The 24066-nt window shown below is 33.9% G+C and overlaps 1 protein-coding gene across 1 annotated transcript in view; it reads left to right on the forward strand.

The window, feature by feature from the left end:
• LOC138328005 (von Willebrand factor D and EGF domain-containing protein-like) overlaps nt 1-21279 on the forward strand; it is a 49836-nt gene extending 28557 nt beyond the window's left edge. Inside the window, exons 6-13 of the mRNA XM_069274562.1 lie at nt 1155-1241; nt 1500-1606; nt 5453-5759; nt 8180-8265; nt 19256-19319; nt 19502-19717; nt 20453-20655; nt 21142-21279. Of these exons, the coding sequence (XP_069130663.1) occupies nt 1155-1241; nt 1500-1606; nt 5453-5759; nt 8180-8265; nt 19256-19319; nt 19502-19717; nt 20453-20557 (972 nt within the window). The 3' untranslated portion in view covers nt 20558-20655; nt 21142-21279. The remainder of the gene's footprint in view (nt 1-1154; nt 1242-1499; nt 1607-5452; nt 5760-8179; nt 8266-19255; nt 19320-19501; nt 19718-20452; nt 20656-21141) is intronic.
• The last annotated feature ends 2787 nt before the right edge of the window (nt 21280-24066 follow it).

The following is a 24066-nucleotide window of genomic DNA, read 5'->3' on the forward strand; positions in this document are numbered from 1 at the left end:
GTTCACAAATCCACGAGGAAAATGAATGTCAACAGATAATTTGTAAAGTTCCAGGCAATATGAATAAATCCACACAATGTGTTGTAACATTCCACAGATAAAGTCACAATAACTCTCCCATTAGAATCTAATATGACATTGTGCGATACTTGATAATGTATAAACTAGTTCTTCACAACCTCATTACAGTTCTGATTAGCCTTGTACTGTTGCAGTATATAGAGCTAAACACTAATTCAAGAATATTGGAGAACCTTCTGCTTCTAGAAATATCTTATTAAAACAGTAAACAAATAAACACATAGAACTTTCTGGAAATAGATCATTCTAGATTCCTACTTATAAAAAACATGTTTACAAACATGTATGTGTATACATGATAATTTGATAATATGCTAGAAAGTCCTATATCCTAAATCAATTATATAACTATAGGAGACACATATTTTATATATAGGAGTTATCTCTTATCTAATAACTACATGTATTTAGTGCCATACATAACAGGTAGAATATGAATAAATACAGCTTGGGATTTAGGGGTCAAAAGGTCAACTGCAAAGTTCACTGTTAATACAAATAGATTATTTTACCTTTAGTTTCCGGACGACAACTTGAGAACACATCAACAGAATTTGTTCAAACTTCATGCAATGATAGCATATGAGAAAATACAATTTCCTCATTTTGGGTGAAAAGTTCAACAAGAAAGGTCAAGGTTACTTAAAATAAACTAGATTGTTTCAAAAATTGTAGTTGTCGGACGATAACTTGAGAATACATCAACATAATCTGTTCAAACTCAATACAATGATAACATAACTAAGCAATAATGATGACTTGCCATAGATTAGAAAATGTAATTGACAGAAGGAGACGTGTGTTGCTTGAAACACTTACTGTAACCTTGTTTATCAGAACCTATCAAATAGGTCAACGCTGCAAGTGAGTCAGTAGTAAGAAAGAAGGAAAAGGCAGTTTCCTAAAGTAAGTCGCAATAATGGTACCTTGTACAGGTACAATTATAAAAATCTACTTAAAAGGCAGCGAAGAGTTGCTACTATGTTGTGACGTTTGAGCAGTATTTATTGTTCTATTCATTTAAACAAAACAAAAACACTAAATGTTATATTTTATTCCATCTCTTCATACAGGTGAAATGTGCAGTCCGTGCCCGAACCAAGACAGACAGTACGCCAACCCCGTATACCTACAGCGATGACTTCTTTGCAGGGTTCAAAGTAATTTACGTATACTGTCTTTTATTTTAAAACATCATCAAGAAGAAAACAATCATTTGTAAGGAAACTGTTAAAGTTAGTTGTCCAATACACAATGCTATCTATTAAACATTCTATCACCAGAACTATTTTGAAACCATAATTAAAATAACTACATATACATGGTGAATTGATTATCATTTACCGTTTACTGAACTCCAATAGTCTTACTTGTCATAATTGTTTTCATATCAATATCAATATTCATTTATTATCCAGACTGACGCTCACACGTATTCGCTTCAAGAGGATGGAGAAACCAATATAAATGTTGGACTTACGATTCCAATCGATTGTGTGTACCTTGAAAATAGCACGCAATATCCGTAAGCATTTTGTAACTTTGACTTAGAATACCATTATTGGGTTTGAAATGATTTAATTGGATGGTCATTTTATTAGCATAATGAAATTGACACACGAAATGATTAGAACATCTTAATAATATTGTCAGTCGGCATCATATAAACCTAGTTGATTTTAAACATAATGTTATAGCTTAATATTTAGTTTTCGTCACAAAATATATCTCAATCAGACCATTACAAGTTTCCTTCAATGCTCTATCAAATTATTTAAATCCTTTAATTACACACGAATGTAATCCTTCGAAAAGGAACTATTGAAAAGGAAAATATAGCATAACGCCTATCCTTTCCTATTTGATAACTGAGATAACCTTAATAAGCATTCCTCACAGGACCGCCACAAAAAGGGGTTAACCTTCTGCAAACAGAGACCATGAAAGGTATTTTTGTTCCGTATATGTGAATCACACGTCATAGAAAAACAACCCTTCCCTATCATAGAATAAATAATTTGTTCAGGCCAGTTATCGATACTATATTTCTTTTGGTTTTTACCATCGATGCTACAGCTATTTCCTTATATCATTGTTTGATTCGTTAGCTTCTGTCATATCATTGTATTGCAATATTACGTAAACCTATTATTTGCTTGCTTTGCCAACTTTGCATTGAGAATATTACCTGAAGTATTACTCGAAAAACCGACGTTATCATGACGTCACACTGGAGACGTCGACTTTGCGTATTAATTTGGAAAAAATAATCCAATTGTAAAAAAACAATGGAATCGCACCTTTAAACGTAATTATCTGATTGAGTTGCCTGCAAAATTAATTTTTGTGCAAAATTTCACAGAAATTTCTTCAGTAGTTTTGAAGAAGAAGTCGAAAATTTAATCTGTTCACGAACATACATGTACGACGCAAGACGAACAAAAGACGATTAGAAAATGTCACTTAAGACTTCGTCACAAATGACCTAAACTCAATTATTAATGCTTTAATATATACATGTTTATGAAAAGAAAGTTTGTGTTTCTTTGATATGTCATAATTACTAAACAGAATGTGTATCACATGCACAACGTGTTGTTGATCCAAAGATTTAATTTAAATTTCCTGTTGAAATTGTACTTCTTCTTCTTTGACTTTATTCCTCCATAAATGAAGAGTTTATACAAAACTTTAAGACAAAGAATTACAAAAAGAAAAATGAAAGCGATTACATAAATAACACATATTTGACGTCATAAATCAGGACAATATTGTAAGAAAATTGAGAGGAAAATACATATATAGAGAGAGAGGGAAAAATTCAATACATCAATAAGGAAAAATGATTAAATACAAACTGACATCTTCAAAGACATCATGATATAAATGTAAGAATGTACACATATTTACTGAAACGCTAATTCAGCAGCTTTCACAGAAAAGCAACAACAAACGTAAGAAAATCTTATAGAATACACATCATCCGGTAATATTTCCTGTATATAATCAGGGATGTACCCTAATAGGACACAAATTCGTGTCTATCTAAATTGTCTAATTTTACGTATAATTCAACTGGATAATTGTTGACAATATTTGTAAAGAATTCATCACGTAGATCAAATAGATCTTGATGTTTACAATCAAGTAAGCAATGGGCTAAAGCATCATGATATATCACATTACATTTCGCACATAGCAGCTCACAACGTGGGCTTAACAACCACAGACTTGCTACTCTACTGCAAATATTAGCTTGAAAAGAAGATAAGTGTTTCCAAAGAAACCAAAGAGACGACGGACGAAGTGATCCATGCAAACATTTAAATCGACTAAAATCATCACAATTGCTAAGGCGCACATGCCATTCAGATTGTTCTTTCCAATAAATAGCATTTTTGACAAACAATTTCCAAGACTGTTTGGAAGGGAAAAACCCGTCTTCCAGAAATATGTTCAAGTCTTCTTCTAAGCCGTACTTAAAAATAATAACCCAGATGTCGTTAATGACACCTTTAGTACTTTTATAAACACCAAGATGTTTCTGGTATAATCTTAACAGAAATAGCTGTTTACTGCCGCTGAAGATCTCAGACGACACATCGAACCAAAAAAAATGAAGTTTAGACTGTTCGACTTTTGCCTTCAAAGAAATAAGGCCCAGCATACCAAGTGCCATGTCCGATCTAGTTCTTAAAGGAAACCCCTGAATGACTTTGACACAAAAATGTTGAATTATTTCAAGCCGCGACCAATCTTTCGAGCTTAATGAAAACCATAACTCCGAGCCAAATAAACTGCACGGAAGTGTGATAGAGCGAAATAGCTTCAAACCAATGAGAGTGTTTATCGAATTACCGATTAAGCCTCCATTTAAAAACGAGAAGCAAGTGCTTCTAAATTTGTGAAGTACATTTTCAATATCAGGACAACCAAGTTTAAATTTGTCTAAAAATATTCCAACATGTGTCGTATGTTCAGACTCATTCACAGTTTTACCACCCAAACTCCAGTTGCGTGCGGATCTTGCAAAACATGTTTTAGATTCATTAAAAACTACAATACATGTTTTGGAAGCATTATACGTAAACCTCCATTTACAACTATATTCATAACATAAATTCATCAAAACATCTAGATTACATTTAGTGTAAGATAAAAGTACAATATCGTCAGCCTGAGTGGGACAGGTAACGTTAACATCTTCTATCATTAGTGAAGACTTTGATTTACATAATTCTTCACAAAGATCATCGATAAACAATGTATACAGCCAGGGTGATGAAATACTACCTTGCCTAGTACCTTGTTCTATAGAGAACGTGTTAGAAACAAAACCTTTATAAACAACCGCACTTTGCATATCACAATACATTGAAGTTAAAATTTTGATAAATTTTATATCAAATCCTAAATCATACATTTTCATAAATAATCCGTAGTGCCAAACACAATCAAATGCTTTAGCGGCATCAAGAAAACACGTAAATAACTTATTACTTTGCTCATTTGCATATGTAACCGCTTCATGTACCAAAAATGAGGTCATCGTACTGCTAACATGAGGCTGAAATCCATTTTGTAGCGGATTTACAACAAAAATTTATGATTTATAATTATATAAAATATAAGTACAATTCGTATCCATGTATGTATACACATTGACAGTGCGATCCAGGAACTCAAATAATCTAATTGACAGTTTCCATTGTGATCATGTCAGCATATCGAACCGACTATCACTTCGTCATTAGAACGTCCTTTTTGGGGACGTGAATGTGGCGCGGTGGTAAAAAGCGCAGGTATGTTTGGCTAGGCAATTGGGTGCCGTAGATCGCGAGTTCGATGTCCGGATAGGGCACGCGTCAATAAATTGGCATCCTTTGTTAAATTGTGTTTCTTTGTTATGTCATAATTACTTAAAACACAATGTATCATATACACTATGTGTTGTTGATCCAAAGGTATGAATTGAATTTTCTGTTGAAATTGTTTTCCGTTGATGATTCAATGCAAAAAAAAAAACAAATATTGAAACAAATCCTATTTTCTAATCCACTGAGGATGTTACGAAGAGAGAAAGTCAATAGTTTTGTTTTTAGAATTAGGTTTTAGTGTTTGGTAGAGGGCGGCCGTATACAAAGACTTCAAAGACGTTCTTTTTATAACGTCACAATGTATTGTTTATAATGACATCATCAATCCTTTTTTAATATCTACGTCATCAATAAGCATCACCCCATGAAGAGCAGCGGTAGCTGCGGAAGTTTTCGGGGAAACATTTGTTTTCAATAATTGTTTTTTTTTCATATTTTGCTCCATCACAATGAGATACTACTTTTATTTATTTATATATATCTTATCCTTTCAGATTAGATGATGTTGAGAAAAACTGTATCGTTACCATTCGTACGAAAATCCCGTCACATTACGACGACAATGGAAATCTCGCATGTACACTAGGTGGGGTCACTGATGAACCAGTTTCATTCCGTAACGACAATTGTATGTTAACTTTTAAATACAATGAATGGAACACTACAAAAACCATAAAAGTGTATGGTTCGGCTGACGGCATCATTTCCACTCACAACACCAAAACGAGTTACATTCGTTTAAAAGCAGATGTATTTCCTCATAGTCCTGCATGGACTGGTGCAACAATGCCAGACATCAAGGTAATTTAAATATCATTGCACTCATTTGTATCATTTTTAAAATATGTATTTGCTTATATTCGAAACATACGTTGTTTTAAATAAAAAAAATTCATCTCAAAAAGATAATGTGTCTCGATTATCTAATTATATGATCTTATGTTTTAGAATCTCAATCCATAGAAAAGTGTTAATGTCTGTTATCCTCCTTATTGTTGCTTGCGATTATTTCAATTATTTTTCAAATCGTGAAAATAAATCACCTTAAAAATGTAGATAGGCAAGAAAACGTTAAATAAATTGCCATGAAATCGCCGTGAATGCCGTGCAATGACGATAAATAACGTTATCGCGGGATAACGTCATTTCAACGGAAAATTACAAAAAGTTACGTTCCATTACCACTGGAGATACAGCACTAGTCCCGCTCAAACGTTATCGAGTATCACGTGGTACGTAAATTAGTCCCATTAAAACCAGGAGTGGTAAGTACCTGAGTGTACTCCTATGCAGCCGGTTCGAATGATAAGAGAAATCTAGAAAAACAGTATTGCTCCCTGGTAACTATTTTGTTTTTAAACAGTCAAATATTTTTGTGATGTGTATTGTATTACATTGTTATTGGAGTTAAGTATTTAATCTAAAATGCATTTCATCTTTGCTCTAAGATTACTACTACTTTATGTGCTATGCACAAAGGTTTTTTATTATCATTCTGGATCGCTCAAACAGTTGTAATGTATTCGATGGTTGAAAAATAAAGTTTTGTAAGTTATATATTTACATTTTCACTGCAGTCTTACTATGTATCCTTGACGATAACGAATGCATAATTCATGATAGATGTAAAATCCCGTAGTATTTCAATACAAAATTTTAACCAAATATAAATATAAGCATTGAACGTCGTTCATTTGCTTTCAATGCTTAAATGGATCCTTTTTGTATAGTAGTGAAAAAAAACCGCTGTCACTGTCTTTAACTGAACATTTTCATGGGATGTTTTCTGAAAACAAACTTTTACTTTTACTTATATAATAAAATGAACAAAACTTAAGTTTTATTTTGATTCGATGTATATTGTTTCAACATATTTGGGTCATAATGTTTTTTATCCCTTTGTTAATGACCCCATTCGCTGAATTGCCACGATTTCTTCTGACATGTCAAAATACTCTCATGACATCATTGATTTATGAAGTCAAAAGTTCTTCATAGAGCTATCATCTCACCACGACGTCGGCATCAAGACAGTATCTGCGTCAGTTAAAATGATTGAGTAAAGACACATCACGCATTCCACACGACATGTCATACATGTATGGAAAACTGACATAATTTTCGATTAGCTCAGATTATTGAATAAACACTTGTTTGCAGTAAGGAAGCTTGCGCTGCCATCAAACATTCTGATATCACACACGCTTTAAAGATGTTATTTTTCTCTGCGCAGTGAAATGATAACACAACATTGAACGATAATACAACACGTGTTCAGTATTTAGATAGTTGCATACTGTACAAATCTCCATGAGGAGAAGTCGTTTGTTTTCACTTTCAGAATTTCCTGTCACTAAATACTATGTTGGGTAATTTTTGCCAATGCGACAACGCGACAAAAGTAACCCGTCAATTTGATAAAACGACATAGCGACAAAATCGCACGCCAATGTTACATAAATATCATTTGTTGCCTGAATGTGTCGCGTTGTCGCCTAGATTGCTGCAATGACTGACCCTTCAAAAAATAACAGTTTGTTGGAACAAAATTAAGATTTTTGAAGTAAAATATTGTTTAGATTAAATTATGCAAAAAGTGAGAAATGAGCTAAAATTGTAAAGATTTGCGGAATGAACAACGTTCGACGCATGACGCATTTCTTTTAAAATCTCAATGTGTGTACATGTAACGTTACGAATTATATAGGACTATATTCTCTTGGTTAGGAAGAAAACTGCAAAGAATCCATATATTGAACACAGAGATACAAAAACACAGCAATATATTCAGAACACATCAATGTTCATCACATTCTTATTGTATATTAACATTTTCAATTAAAATCGATATCTGGCTTAAGATATTTTTACCTAAAAGAGCTTCGTTGGGTGCGCAAACGAGACCACAAAGGTGATCTTCAGATATGATATCTTGATATTTGCTAAAAAATGTAATAAACCATGCCTTTATTCTTTTTATTTCTTTCCACTAAATTGAGTCTTACCATTTTAGTAAATGCTATAACATATACATTCGATATATAAGATGCTGATGTCAGACCATGGAAATCAGTTGAACAGTTTAGTGACTTTTATAAAGTGTTTTTGAATAAGTTTCCGTTGTTACCGAAACAGTGTCAATTGACAGTTTTTTTACGTTAACAATGCATGTTTGCTATTCAACAATAAACCATTTAAGGGATATCCATTCGTATTTACAGTTACAGTTATTTGATGAGGACCAAAAACTATCGGGGAAAACATGCTGTATCCAAACCGACCCTCACGTCAACACGTTTGATAACAGGTAAGTAATATGTAATGCTGTCTAGGTATCGTTTTACATTGTCGCACCATTCATTGATTATGACGTCATGCGATGATTGCACAATTTGCGGTAGGTGGGACTAATCAACGGTAAATTTTACTCATGCCGTTTTTGGATCTCAAGCGCCCGTATCGAATGCAAATATTCGTTAATGCGGTAGTACTATACACATTTATGATTATTCAAAGTAGGCTTCACTGATATCCATTAACCAACCACAGCTAACAAAATACATAATTCAAATTTCACATTAAAAGAGTGAATCTGTCTATTTAATCAATTTGTTCTGTTTGTAGTTTATGCATTGAAAAGAAGAATGTTTATTTATCAAAAGTAAACTTCATTTGCATATGTATGTATAGCCAACCAAACGTATCTTACACATTCACCGGAACTGAAGAGGAATATATTACAACAGTCTTCTAATAAAAACGAACAAATCTTCAGGAAGACGACGTTATATCAGACATTTACCAGAAATAATTGCAAACATTTGTTGAATATCTAAATCTAACTAAAGGCATACTTACTTGACGAGAAATGATCAGTAAATGGTGTCCGTTAAGCTTTTATGGACATCGGCTATAAAATCATATATCAAATGTACCGGCTTATAAATTTAAACGATTCATTAATGTAAAAAAGGATAAGTTCCTCGTTGAAGTATTTCGCATACTTATAGCCTTTACCAACATGCATTTGAATATAAATATTTATAATGGTGACATTTTCCCAAGTAAGTTAAAATTCGATTAGAATGATTATGTGATTACTTTCTGCGCAAATATCAATACCGGATAACAGTGATTTTAAAAGATTAAAAATTATGAATTAAAAGAAAAAGATATAAAATTTATGAAATACTAATTAGAAAACCGGCTAAGTGCAAATGATACCCCGTTTAGTTCAAATATGGATGCAAAGTTTCCCCATTATAAGCAAGTACCGTATGACCATAGAAAAAAAAGTATCCAACGACAAAAGCGACAACTTGCTTTATTTTCGAAATGTTTTTATGCACTTTTATTCGTACGTCGACATTATATCTGATTATTAACAATAGTGGTAATAGCTTCCCCTGAATCCACATCAAATTACTTGTGATGCGGTTGAAGGCCTGGCATTGACGTGGTTATACAATAAAAGTGTGGCCATCTTATCCATGAAGTCTCCTTTAGAAGTCGAATCACAAATGATATCCTTGCATTTAGTTATTATTTTTGTAGGTCTGCTATTAAGATGAATATCCATCACACAAGGTATCTCTCGGATGCCTGCCAAAGTGATTTCGTCTAGACATTTTTCTCATAATTATCTTGCTGTGGCTAGGAATAGTGGTGTGATATCATCCATATGCATACATTAGTTGCAGTCATTATTTACCATTTAAAGCCTTGAAGGCCTTCCTACTTTAGCCAAAATATATTCGTTTGCCGTAATGATCATTCCTCTGGCAAAAATGTCTTCCATTCTTCATTAATAATGCAGATGATCCTCATTTGCTTTTTGTTGTTTACATTTTGTATCTTTCGAAAAAACATTCTCTACTCTTTACAATTAATCTGATATCCTATCTCTCTTCCAAATGACATTGATGAGTCTCTACAGTAAATTTGGGCACATCGTGCATTTGTAGACAGTGTAAGGCATGTCAATAGGTCATGGTGCTGATGTAGTGACATCCTCTTCAAGATAGCTTATATCCAATTTCATCATATTGTTACGATATGAAACAATCCTATGACCTATTCCTCTCTCAACACACTTTCAAAGTAGCTATCATATGGTTACATTACAATATTTCCTACCAATATTTTTAGTATAAATCCAGCAATCTCCAGCAATTAAAATTATAAAAATAATTCCCTAATCCTTCTGAATAAAAATGTATTTTATATAAAAATCTATCATTGAATAGTTTCCCTAAACGATTCTCTAGAGTCAGTAGAGTTGACGATGCAATCCATCCCTTAATATTGACAAACTATCTCTGAGTTTCCTAGTTACGAAAATCCTATAATATACTGGAAAATTCTCTACATATAACACTTTCACATGTACACATACACAAAACCCGTGACAAAAAAGCCGCATCAGGATCGAGGACCAACCTCTTGTATCCCTAGCGGAAAGGTACACTCTTAAAGCAGAAGTGAAATCCCAACCCCGAAGTAACGGAATATTGTTGGAGCATTGGTGTAAAACCATAGCAATAACGCGAGATTATTCTATTGCTGGATTTTTGTTGGAAATGTTGCGTACACAATTTGCAACATTTGTATTATATATAATAAATAAACCCATTCTATCCTACAAAATAAGTTATAATTTACATTATACGTACTGTACTTCCGTCCGGATTCTGCTTTACTCGCTCGTACTAAAAAGAGGGATATTTCACAGACGACAACTTGCGTACTACGTCTTTCCGGTTCATCCTTCCTGTAACTAACCATGTTTTATCTCGATGGATTGCTCATGCTTTATCTGAATATTGGACGATTACAATAGCAGGAAACCATTTACAAATAGATACATTACATTTCCTAATATCTTCTAGTTAATGTTTATTCACAAATGTTCTGATATTAATACAGATCGAAATAATATCGCACTAAACGTGTACATCACAGAAACACAAGATCTCATCTTGTCACAATATAGACGATTACGCAGAGCATTTTGTGATTTTTCTCTAATTTACTCTAATGAACTTGTATTTTGTGTTAAAACGTCTCTGCCAAAGTATTTGTGTAACTATTCTTTCCTGAATGACAAATATTGCTATCGCGTAAAATTTGATTCTAAAACTATACTTATTTTTAGTCATGAAAATAGATGTCAAACATGAATGTTTTTCAAGCTGCTGTAAAGTAAAAAAGTTAAAAGTCCGATACCTGTCTAAAGGATGAAATGATGAAAAGTTCACTAATAACCGAAGTGAAAGCCAATAATGGTGTGTTTATATGGACGACATCGACGATCATAAACGACCAGCTTTATGGAAATTAACGTTTGCATTTAATTTATATATTCAGATTGGTTCAGAGATCTATAATGCTTACTATAATATTTACAGAAGTTTTGGGACTCGGAAATTATCAGTCGTTTTGGTTAATCTATTTACCTTTACTTTAAGTATGCCGTACATCTTGTATTTCAGGTTTTTAAATTCAATTAAGTATTGAAATATTTTGCATGAAATACTACAAAATATAAATATTCACTGTATTTGCAGTTGTTTATTTTTTAAAGTTAGCTTAGCCAATTATTATATTATATATATATATAGGTAGTAAATTTGACGGCCATCTTGAAATACAAAATGGTGGTTCTTCTACTTGAAGTTTAACGCTACCACACTGTTCCTAAGCAGTCCTAGCAGGTATAGAACGTGAGCTATGGGTCGTAGAAGGGGGTTTTTGGCGGGCATTTTGGAAACCAATTTGGGGACCATTCTTTTCCCAATTCTATTCTACTGTGAGTAAAGCCACAGTTTACCCATTTTTCACTGAAATTGGTTTTTGCTTAAATAATAATCACTGCGCAGCATTTTTAGCTGTATTGAGCAAACTTTGGCTGTAAATCTTTACTAGGTTCGTGGTGATTAAAAAATTGAGCATTAATGTGTGAAATGATACACTTTTGTTACTTTGTTTTGCCATTTAATGATAATTTGAGCACTTTTATGTTTTACTCCGAAATACTAAAAATATTCAAATGGGGCAAAAAAGTAAGGACAACGATCCCCAATTAGTTTGCCGACCAACCATTTTCCTATGGATATGCAAAATATAATCAAAACTTTAATACCAAAACTTTTTTATAAAGTGTTAAATTTAGCAAAAATGGCTGAAAATCGTGCATTTTTAGCTCAAAATAAAGGGGTATGGGTAGCATATGTTGTTATTCTGAGAAAACTATTAGTCTTATTAATCAAAACTGATATAAGAAGACTACCGGAAAACCGATCTTATATTTAGTCGCCTTTTACGATCAAGCAGGTATAATTATAATGTCCAACCAGCAAGGCCGACGTGAATCGTATAAAAGGAAAGACGGTGAAACCAAAGTAAAACTGATGATGATCCCATCTGCAAAGTAAATTTGGAAATCGAATTTCAGAAACAGATATATTATTAATATGGAATAATTAAAGTGAATAGTCGGGCAAAGAAAAGCAGTCTAAATGCGTTCATTGGCCTTTCAAAAGTTCTCACATATTAACACGACGGTCAAGTTCTGCTTAGTTTACCAGTTCTGACCATTAAAGTAAAGAAAAGTTGAAAGCGTTGAAAGCGAGGCTGCGTGGAAGTGTAAACACGGACATAGTGAGCCGGGAGGACGTTTTAGAATTTCAATACTTTAAATCAATATCTTCGTACGCAGACAGATTTTGACGAGAGATTTTATTTTTCCATTTCATAAGAAATTATACTGGATACATTCACACCATTTTTACCGACTTCAGCTATCCTTGCCCGACTGTTCACTTTAAACGGAATACATTTACTACAAATAATCTAGTTATGGATTATAGAGGTTTGATATAAGCGATATATACTTTGTCTATACTGACGGGATTAATTCTTTGCACAAAACAGAACCCAAAATTAGTAGATTTGGAAATTCTACTAGCAGATATCAATTTTGCAAACGCAAACTTAACATATTTTTCATTTATTTTTTAAAGCAATATTGTCAAAACAAGACAATTGTTTAGTTGTTTCAAAATATTGCAGGATTCAAAAAAGAAATGTTAACATCAGTATCGGAATATCACAATAACCCGTCAGTTCTAAGATAGGTATTTTTCGGACTTTTTGTTAAGATGACGTAAGAGGTAAGAAAATATTGAAATTTAATTGTGGAATTTATTATGGTAGATAAGTTTCCTTGTGTTAATTCTTCTTAAAACAGCAATTATATCATGTAAACGGTAATTTATCTTTTTTCCTTCGGTTACTAAATTTACTTACTTTACACCATTACAACTATTGAACAGTTTGAGCTTCTTAGTTTAATTCAAAACAAAAATATTAAAAGTAATTAATTGTGTACCGAAAAAACCACAGCAGTATGCCCTATATGAAATTAAGAACATATTGTGCATACACGAAAAGCTGAATAAATTATTTGATAGATACTTTTGTATTAGTAAGACACATATAAACACGATTACACATCAGTTATTGTTCAAATGATGGGTACGGTTTATGCTCTGTCGGCCTTGGAGCATCTTAAAGTGATTTCAGTAAATTATTGGATTTTTTTTTATTTAAGGATTAAAGTCTCTTTCTGGTGGTTCTATCGAAGGATAAAGTTGAGTAGGGTATCGATATTTGGAATGGACCGCAAAGCGGTAATAGTGTTTATGGCATTTATAAGACTAAAATTGAATTATATCGTTTGGTTCCGACAGGCATTTCGAACAGCCACTTGAAGTGGCGGAAATTCCCGCCAATTTATCAATGAACATACCAATAAAATGAGTTCCGTCTGATGAAGCATATATCTGAGGTTTTCCCGGTATGGAACTATAAATCATTTTATTTATCTGTTGTTAAAAACACCATGGTGCAAAGCAGTTTGGTTTTAATATTTTGCTTCGTATGATTTCACACGCTTACACAATTCATAACGTGGCAGGATATTTAACGTAGTTGTGACGCGGCGTCCGATTCAAACCGCCTGAGTCAAGGAGGTGTGACAAACAGAGAGTTTCTTCAATTTTGTGATCACTTGAGTTCTACTTAATCAGTTCACGTTTGAAATTTCTTGATTACACGGATGTTTACATAGTTCCATGTCATTCTTTCCGGATTTTAGAGATTTTCAAATGTATCGGACGTCGTTTCGAGGAACATGTACAAACACAGGTAGGCCCACTACTGTAAACGTTTACTGTACCGCTCTCAAAATGTTAGCTATATTTATATTGTTGTTTTAAACACTTCAATAAATATTAGAGGTATCTATTACAAGTATTGTAAAGCTACAATTGAAGGATTCCGTTTCATTGATATTTCGAAACACCCAAACGTACATTGTGTATGTAAGTCCTACTCTCGCCGATTCACAGTAGATTCTAGATAACGTACAGGACTTGTCTGTCCGCCGAGGTGAACAAAAATGCATTGTCGTGCTAGGTCGTTTTGGTTACACTTATCCAACTCAAATACTGACGTGTTCTGACATATCTCATCCATTCGCGTACAACCAAAGATGTTAAAAATACGAATATAATGTAGATCTAGGCTACATGTTGTAGAGAACAACACAGACTCACAGACACACAACATGTAAACATTGCGACGTCATCGGAATGTGCAAAACTGTACATTGTACAACATTGTTTATTTATCATACGCACGGAAGCATTGCTCAAAGAGGTACGGTAGTAACATAAACAATGTAACTTTTCTACATTTTTTTACATCCGGTTACTGAAAACACCAAAAGTTTCTGATTTGGACCATCATAAATTCATCCGCGCGGCTCCAAATTGCGTGTGACATACTCAATTTATCGAGAAATAAAGTTGAGTAGCCTTTGGTTGAAATCAACAGGGTTTATACTATCAATTCACCACTGACTGTAAATATATCCATATAATTTTGCGGCACAGATGATAGCTTCTGTATAAACCTGCTATTTCATATCATCCTCTACCCGGGGACACTTACAGTTCTTTTGACACACTAAGTTGTAGTTACACTTTTCAGAAAGGACTTAAGTATAGGATAGGCCAGATAAAACCCAGACCTATTCTATACCAACTAGAGGCTTAGATCTATCCAAAGGACTATGTGTTGTGTTGGGCCTTTTTGTTCCCCAAATACATACAATTTTCAAAACTTTTTGTGATTAATTTGTTGTATTTTAAATATTATTTCATTCATGATTCAGCTATAATGTTTGCTTTCTGATTTTGCAGCTGTAGTCGCAAAGGTACCACCCCAAAATATGCATAAATTATGAAAATGTGGGAATTTTGACAATTTTGGTCATTTGTGCAAAGACTTTGTCTATGAAACTGTAGAGCGCATTCTTGAACAAACGTATTATATTTGCTTCCATTATATGCACGTATTATATGCACTTCCAATACATCTTAAGGAGAAAAAAATGTTTGTTCAAGCAAGCGCTCTATCTCTAAAACAAAATCACTCCGACCATAGCAACTGAAGCTGCTAAAATTAGAATTACAACTAAATTAGTGATGTACTTAATATGTCAAATCCAACTGTTTAAATATTCAATAACAGTTTGGACAATTTGGGGGCCAAATTGGCTCAAAACTATACACAGTCCTTTACCATCCCCTTTTGAACCCGATCAAACATTGCAACTTCAACTATCCCACTTTTGGATAGTTGAATGGAACTGAATTGGTTATACAGGTGAAAGTGCTTATCATAGTGTCTAATAAATACATACATGTACGATTTTTTTTATATGGGTTCGTGTGCATTCCACTAGCCATATCATTGCAACATTGCTATTGAATCAAAATAGATGTAACATGCAGTTATAGTGATAACAAGGACATAGTCATTCAGATCCCCCGCCAATGGAGATATCAAAGCTGAAGTAAGTTTGATTGTGGAGACTTATGTGTATGAAAAAACCAGGAAAAAGGAAGTTGAGCTAAAGAAAGATGAAGTATAATTCAAGTAGAGCGGGGCTGCAATTGTTGAATCAGGTATACAGCCTTGCCATTTGCTGGCGATAATTTTCCCGTTTTTTTTTTTTTTTTTAAATATTTTACTCAGTATTAAATTCAAGGTCTGTGTTGTCTAATGTCTTAAGATACATATATCATTCAAATTTGACCGCAGTTTTAAACTCGTATTTTCTTTCATCCACCAAATAACACTGCCACGAATATAATCCAAATGTTTTTCTTTCTTTTCTGGTAAGGCAGATACAGCAAGGTGAATAGTGTTATGAATGTGAAGCATATAGGTGAAAACTAGTACAATGACAGTGTCATAAAGGGCCTAAAAAGAATGTGTCTATGAAGTTTCGTGGAAATATCTCTGCTGGTTTTAGAGTTATGCTCCGGAAATGAACCTGCTGCAAAAATATGATATTTTCAGCAATGTTTCTATGGTAACAGAAAAAAGACCAAAAAGTGAAAACCTTAAAATAGCAAAAGGCACTACTAGACCATAAGACTAATGTGCCTATGGAGTTCCGTGGAAATATCTCAATCGGTTTTCCAGTTATGCTGCGGAAACGAACCTGGTACAAAAATATGATATTTTCATATGGTTTTAGAGTTGTGCTCCGGAAACGATTCTTACACAAAAATTTGTCATTTTCAGCAATGTTTCCATGGTTACGGAAAAAAGTACAAAAAGTGGAAACCTTAAAATAGCAAAAGGCACTACTAGACCAAAGACCAATGTGTCTATGAAGTTTCATGGAAATATCTCTGCTGGTTTTAGAGTTGTGCTCCGGAAACGATTCTTACACAAAAATCTGTCATTTTCAGCAATGTTTCTATGGTTACGGAAAAAAGTACAAAGAATGAAAACCTAAAAATAGCAAAAGGCACTACTAGACCATAAGACCGATGTGTCTATGAAGTTTCATGGAAATATCTCTGCTGGTTTTAGAGTTGTGCTCCGGAAACGATTCTTACACAAAAATCTGTCATTTTCAGCAATGTTTCCATGGTTACGGAAAAAAGTACAAAAAGTGGAAACCTTAAAATAGCAAAAGGCACTACTAGACCAAAGACCAATGTGTCTATGAAGTTTCGTGGAAATATCTCTTCTGGTTTTAGAGTTATGCTCCGGAAACGAACCTGGTACAAAAATATGATATTTTCAGCAATGTTTCCATGGTTACGGAAAAAATGCAAAAAAATGAAAACCTAAAAATAGCAAAAGGCACTACTAGACCATAAGACCAATGTGTGTATGAAGTTTCGTGGACATATCTCTACTGGTTTTAGACTTGGTTGGGCGGGGGATAATTAGTTACACATTTACCTTAAATTCACTCTTATGGATATCAAATTAAGTTTGTGATATTGAAATATAATTTTTAATGATATTTGTGATGAGGAAATTATAAATTTAAAAAAAAAGTAAAATTGATCTTGGAATCCAATTTATGATATGGAGCAAAACACACCTTTAAAACAGATTTAAAAAAGAAAAATCTAAAAGGGGATATAATTCGACACATCAACAATCGACTTATGGATATGTGAGGTGTCATGCAGACACAAAGGAAACTGTTTAAGGATTCTAAATTAGAAATCGAAGATCACTTAATATTAAAATCATTGATACTCACAGCAAAATACATTCTGTATTTGTACTCGAAGTGTTCATTGTATTCGCATGCTCATTTTGAATACATGTGCGGGACAAAGGGACATATGTTATATAATTATGTTATTACATGCAATTACGAATTTAGTATGATTTTGTAATTTATACTTTTATAAATTAAATTGCTCTCAGTTTACCATACATGTTTGTGCAGGATTTTTTTTGACAAAAACGTATATTATCCTCTTGGGAAGGGCAACATAGTTTGTTTGAATTTTTGCTTTGATCCCTCGGGGGCAGGAGGGGAGGGACCCAATTTGGGAAATAGAGGTTAATCCTTTAAATCGCTACTTGTCATATAGTTGTGCATGGATGTTAACCAAATAATTTGACCAGAAACATTATCTGGGTAAGGGGAACAGAGATTGTATAAATTTCGGCTCTGACTCTCCGTGGGCAAGAGGGGCGGGCCCAATAGAAGAAATAGTAGTAAAGCCTTTACATTGCTACTAGGCAAAGAGTTCTGCATGTATTCCAACGAAATGTGGCTAGAAACATCTTTGGGGAAGGGATAACTGGATTTGTATAAATTTTGCTCTGAACCCCTGGAGCAGAATGAGTGAGGTAAATTAGAGATAAATGTTTGAATATCTACAATGAACCTGTATTCAGAACATTTCTTGGTAATACAAACCAGGTGAGCGCTACAGGCCCTCTGGGCCTCTGGTGTAATAAGGATTTCGTCAAGACATTGAACTAAGTTTCATGGATATTCGAAATTCCATGAACCAACGAAAATAATTTGCCTCACCCGGAATTCGACTCAAACACAATGTCACAAGGTTTCATCAGAACGTGTTTTTAACGGTCCTTATTTTATGACTACATATGATCATCACGATAATAGGCATATACCCTGATTTCCCGTAGGTGGTATACTGACTTCAGTGGTTCATACAAAAAACTTATACGGAATGTAGCAGTTGAACAATTAAAAGCAAGCATCTTTCTAAATTCAAAAAATAATGGTATTTCAAAATAATAACATGACAAAAAAACAATGGTTTTCACCTACCGTAACAGACTACACACTTCGTTTCCGGCTCTCACACACATGTTCACTCTTTCGTTCAAGCTTCCGGTTAAGCTCAGTCACGCTGATCGAGCCATGCTGTGCATTGTATAAGCACGCGTCCTGATTATGTCTGGTAAATCACAATTGTAAAATGACACTAATTAGGAAGCCAGACTTGAGAGGATTATTAAAACAATCATAATTAGCAGTCGTTGTTGTAGTATGTTCCATAGGCCTGCGTATACCGATCGCGAGATGTGCAGGTAAACCAATCATGCGTTATTTTAATGCGGTGAATTTCAATTGTTTGTATACATTGTATATTTACGTAAATGACTTTTTTTAATTTGAAATTTTGACTGAAATTAAATTTGAGATAGCGACCATTTTTTAGCTGAATATCCGTTCTATGGACCAGGAATTGACTTTGACTCAACTGGAGTTTCGGGTCATCGAAATTCGAGTCATCCGCTCTTAAAATACATATGAAAAGAAGGGGAAAAAAGGGATTTCAAAATCAATTCGACTCAACAGGAATTTCGAGTCAAGTGATTTTGAGATAACGACTTAAGACTTATATTTTTTGTTTCCTTTCCACTTGCAGACACATCCTGTTCAATCAAAGTGGGGAGTTCATCGTGTTTAAACATGAATTCCTACCTGTTCGAGTAAGTATGATATTTGTTATGATCATGTTTTAATAAACAAAAGGCAGGATATTTTGTATTTTTGTTATGATTTTGTAAAGTGGTTGCAATGAGTTTTCCACTTTAAGATGTCACATGGGTTGATTTTAAATAACAAAAATATAGCTAAGGAGTCAAATCACTTGTTTTTACTATATTTTTAGATCCACGTAATATTAGACTGGTGTTGGCAGAGATGGAGAGGAGCCTGCATGTGTGGTGTTGCAATCAGATACCATAACGCCGTTTACGTACTCAACTTATGCAAAGAAGACATTGGGAGTAAATGGCTAAAATCATCCAAAGTCAACAGATACGCAGAATTGAGAGCATGTGATGACTCCATCATGCAAGTTGAGTTAAAAAACGGAATATTTAAGGTGAGCACGAAAGGAGAATTATAAGTATATACATCTTTATCACAAGGGAAAAGCGGTATAATCCGTGCTACAACATTGCATACCTTCACAAACTACCTTATATTCCTTTTGATCTAGTAATACTGTAAATATTAACCGATTTCAGGAAATAAGGTCAGTGAATGACTGAAGGTATTAAGTAATTTTGCATAAATCAGGAAATTCCAAATTTGATTGGTGGAAAAGAGTTTGAGAACATTTTGAAAAAATAAAATCCAAGATAATAACCAGTGTGACGATCATAGGTAATAATCATAATTCTTATTACAATTATAAACAAAAACAAACATAAAGAATTTCGGTAAGCATATATTGTTTAAAATGAATCCCATTTAAAATGGGAATCAATTGGTTAACAATTCCCAAGTTTGCAAGTACTTCCGGTCATGATGTCATTGAGATAGATGACCGCAATCTTGAATTTAGGTCAAAGGCATAGCTTCATTTATTGATTAAATCAGACAAATCTATATGATAGATATATGCAAAAGACAGATAATTAAAGGGGCAAATAATATTGGAAAATGTTTGAAAGTTAGTAAAAAAAACAGATTAATGTAACAAATAATGCCTCATTTGAAATGGAATCAATTTGTCAAAAACTATTATGGGAATAGAAAGCGGACAAAATACGAAAAAGGTCAAAACTAAACGTCTTCCTATCTGTTGTTTAAATATGATAACGTCTCTCTATAGGTTACACTTCCTCATGGAACAACCATCGACCTTGGACTACATATAGGTACATTAAACATACATATCAATATGTTTATACTACGACCAACGCTAGTAGACTGGTGAGCGACCAGTGGAATGTGTGGTTTTCTAGATGGGGATCCCGATAATGACATCAAAGATAGAGATGGCAAAAATGTTAGAGGCTTTGGATTGATTTGGAGGTAATGTTGTGATTGTGTTACAATATACAACGTTTATTTCATCAAATTGAAAATTTCATTTTAACAAAGAAAATGGTTTAAAAATATACAGCGCTTAGATTAGTTATTTCCCATTAACAATGAGTATAGACTGTACATGATTTAACAAAAGAAGTAAATAAAATATCAATAACAATTTTAAGGAAACCTTTGTTATTTTAGGAACTAATTATTCTAAAGTAAGGACAAAGTAGCAAACTGCTGAAAACAGGAGCACTTCACCATGTTATTTTAGACACTCGGTTAGATAGTGCGTCTTGTTATATTGATATCATAGTTAGAGTGTAACTAGTAAAATACATAGGGTACAGCATTAAAGCTTTATTTTTGTATTATCATGAAATAATAATTAGAATACATGTATCAAATGAAAAATTATATTTCTATGATTATTTGATAATAATTATTTTTTGTTGATTGACATCTCTGTCACCTGGTTTATTACAGACATGATAAAACGATAGACGGACCCTCGCTTTTCACCAATGATACCCTGGAAGATATCGCGATTACACCGTTACAGTATTGCAAATGTCCCAAGATTGATCCAAACCAAACTCCAGTAGCGCAATGCAACATGAATTCACCTATAACAAAATGTAAAAAGCACACCAATTTTGATGGGTTTTTTCGACAGTGCGAAACAAATCGGGAGAAGAGGGAGACGCATTCAAACGTCTACAAAAGATATGCAGAATCAGATGACGAATTTGAAGTGCCGAGATACGATGTTAATTTTGATGAAGCATATGAGAATATTCGAGAGGAGGTATGTTTGGGAAAGAAACGTATGCAGAGGGAAGATATGTTGATATACGTTTCCGAAAGCTACATTGTAGCATTAATATTTATCTATTTTTTCTGTTGTTTAATAGTATTACTGTTTTTAAAAATAGAATGTCTTAAGATCATCAAAATGCAAAACTCTAAAACTGACCTTCCATAAGATATCTTTGTGCCGTTTGAAATTTTCCCCATTTCTAATTTTCTCAAGATTAACACTACGAAATATTAGATCTATTAGGATCAATGATAGAATCGAACATGAAAGGAACTAGACATATCTTTTTTTCTAATCCTTTGTATTTCAATTACACACATGTATTTCTACCCGTGGAAAACTTTTTTAGTCATGGTGTTGTGATTAGTTCAACTGGCCGAAGAGTCGCTCAGCTTATGCCATAGAGCAACGTCCGCCGTCCGTCCGTCCGTCCATACGTCAACATCTCCTTTAGATCGCTACTAGTCATTTAGTTTATTAGGTCACCTGACCATAGGTCATGGTGAACTGTGTCGATAGTCTTTCGTCGTCCGTCGTGCGTTGTCCGTAAATATTCCCTTGTAAACGCGATAACTTAAGTAAATATAAACCGAGCTTTATGAAATTTTGTACGTTAACTAACATTGAAAAGATCTCACGAGTTTGAAAATCATTTTGATTTGACAGTAATTTACGGAGTTACACTAATACTTACTACTGGACCTTGGGAACGCGATAACTTTAGTAAATATAAACCGAGCTTAATGAAATATTGTTGTAGACTAACATAGGGACGATCTCAAACGAGTTCGAAAATAAACAAGATTCAACAATAATTTATGGTGCTAATGCCCTTTGCAATAATAATTAATGAACCTTGTTAACACGATAACTTGAGTAAATATGAACTGAGCTTATTGAAGTTCTGTATGTAGACTAACTTTAGGAAAATCTCGGACGAGTTCGAAAATAAGCACGATTCGACAGTAATTTGCGGAATTATTGCCCTTTACACTAATAATTACTATTAGACCTTAAGAACGCGAGAACTTTGGTAAATGTAAACTGAGCTTAATGATCATTACTCACGGAGTTATTGTTCTTTGCAATTATAATTATTGAATCTTTTGAACATGACAACTTGAGTAAAAGATCCTAGCTTAATGAAAATTTTCATATAGACTAACACTGGAAATATCTCGAATAAGTTTGAAAATAAGCTTGATTCGACTTTACGTTATTAACGGAGTTATTGTCCGATAATTATTGTACCTTATGAACACGGTAATGTGAATAAATATGTACCAAGCTTAATGAAACTTTGTATGCAATTAGATGTTTGTTCTTAATTGGCTAGTAATTTGTAACAAATACCAGGTGACCGTTACTGCGGGCGCAACGCTTCTCTAGCCAAAAAGTGGTGAAGTGACTCAGTAGTAAAATGATTGATCGAATACTTACAGCTGATTGGCTGATGGCATCTGTGTGGCTTCCCACCGTAGCTGTTTAGTATGCACATTTTTTCATTACGTACGCCAACTCCCTTATGACGGTCATATACTGGGACAATCTTGATTGGCTGAGAGGAAAGATACATGATTGCAAGACATCTATCAAGCACGTTCAAACACGTTGTCAGTTGGTTTCAGCAGAGAACCGATACGTCACGATAACGTTAGGATATGGTTTAGAACTAAGAATCAACAATAAGCCTTTGTCGCGAAAGCTTGATGTAAAAAATTATTTTTCTAGAATAATAAAAGGCCCACGGGCCTTAACGGTCATCTGACTATTGGCACAATACAAAACAGTCATTTAAAGATTTTAGCCATTTAGACCCCTGTAACCTTGAATGAAGATATGCCCAATGTCACAGGCCAAATATCAGGTCTCTAGACCTCTTGGTTATTCACAAAAAGTTATTTTAAGATTTCAGCCTATTTGACCCTTTGACCATGGATGAAGGCCAAGGTCTTTCATTTGAACAAACTTGGTAGCACTTCATCCCAGCGGGCCAAATATCAGTACCCTTGGCCTTTCGGAAATTGAGAAGAAGTCGTTTGAATGAAAAGTTTACGCACGGCGCACGACGGCGGACGGTGCATAATGACAATAGATCATCCTGACTCTTAGGGTCAGATGACTTCAAAAGAGTGTTATCTAGAATCTACCGTAGTTAGATTTTTCAATCGTCGTCCTGGCCGCGCCCCGTTTTTTGTTGCGAAGTCTCATATTTTTTAGGACTTTGCTATCAAGCGCACCCAAAAAATATCAGTCATCCAGAAATAAACCAACCGAGGTACGGATCCAAAACGCCAACTAGCCATGACAATTAGATCATGAATGGCAATCATCAATCCATTAACACCTCAGTCACAATATAGTGGGTCCTGTCAGTGGGTATTTTTGGCACGTTTTTTTTGTTTGTTTTTTGATTAATTAACGTCCTATTAACAGCTATGGTCATGTAGGGACGGCCTCCCATGTATGCTGTGTTGCGTGTTTGTAATGTGGCGCACTTTTAGTTCCGTATGGTCGGCGTGTTGTATCAGTACTGCGGTGAGTGACAGTTGTTGTATCAGTACTGCGGTGAGTAACAGCGCTAGTGTTGA

This window comes from Argopecten irradians, chromosome 7 (assembly GCF_041381155.1).
Source record: "Argopecten irradians isolate NY chromosome 7, Ai_NY, whole genome shotgun sequence".
NCBI classification, from domain to species: Eukaryota; Metazoa; Mollusca; class Bivalvia; order Pectinida; family Pectinidae; genus Argopecten; species Argopecten irradians.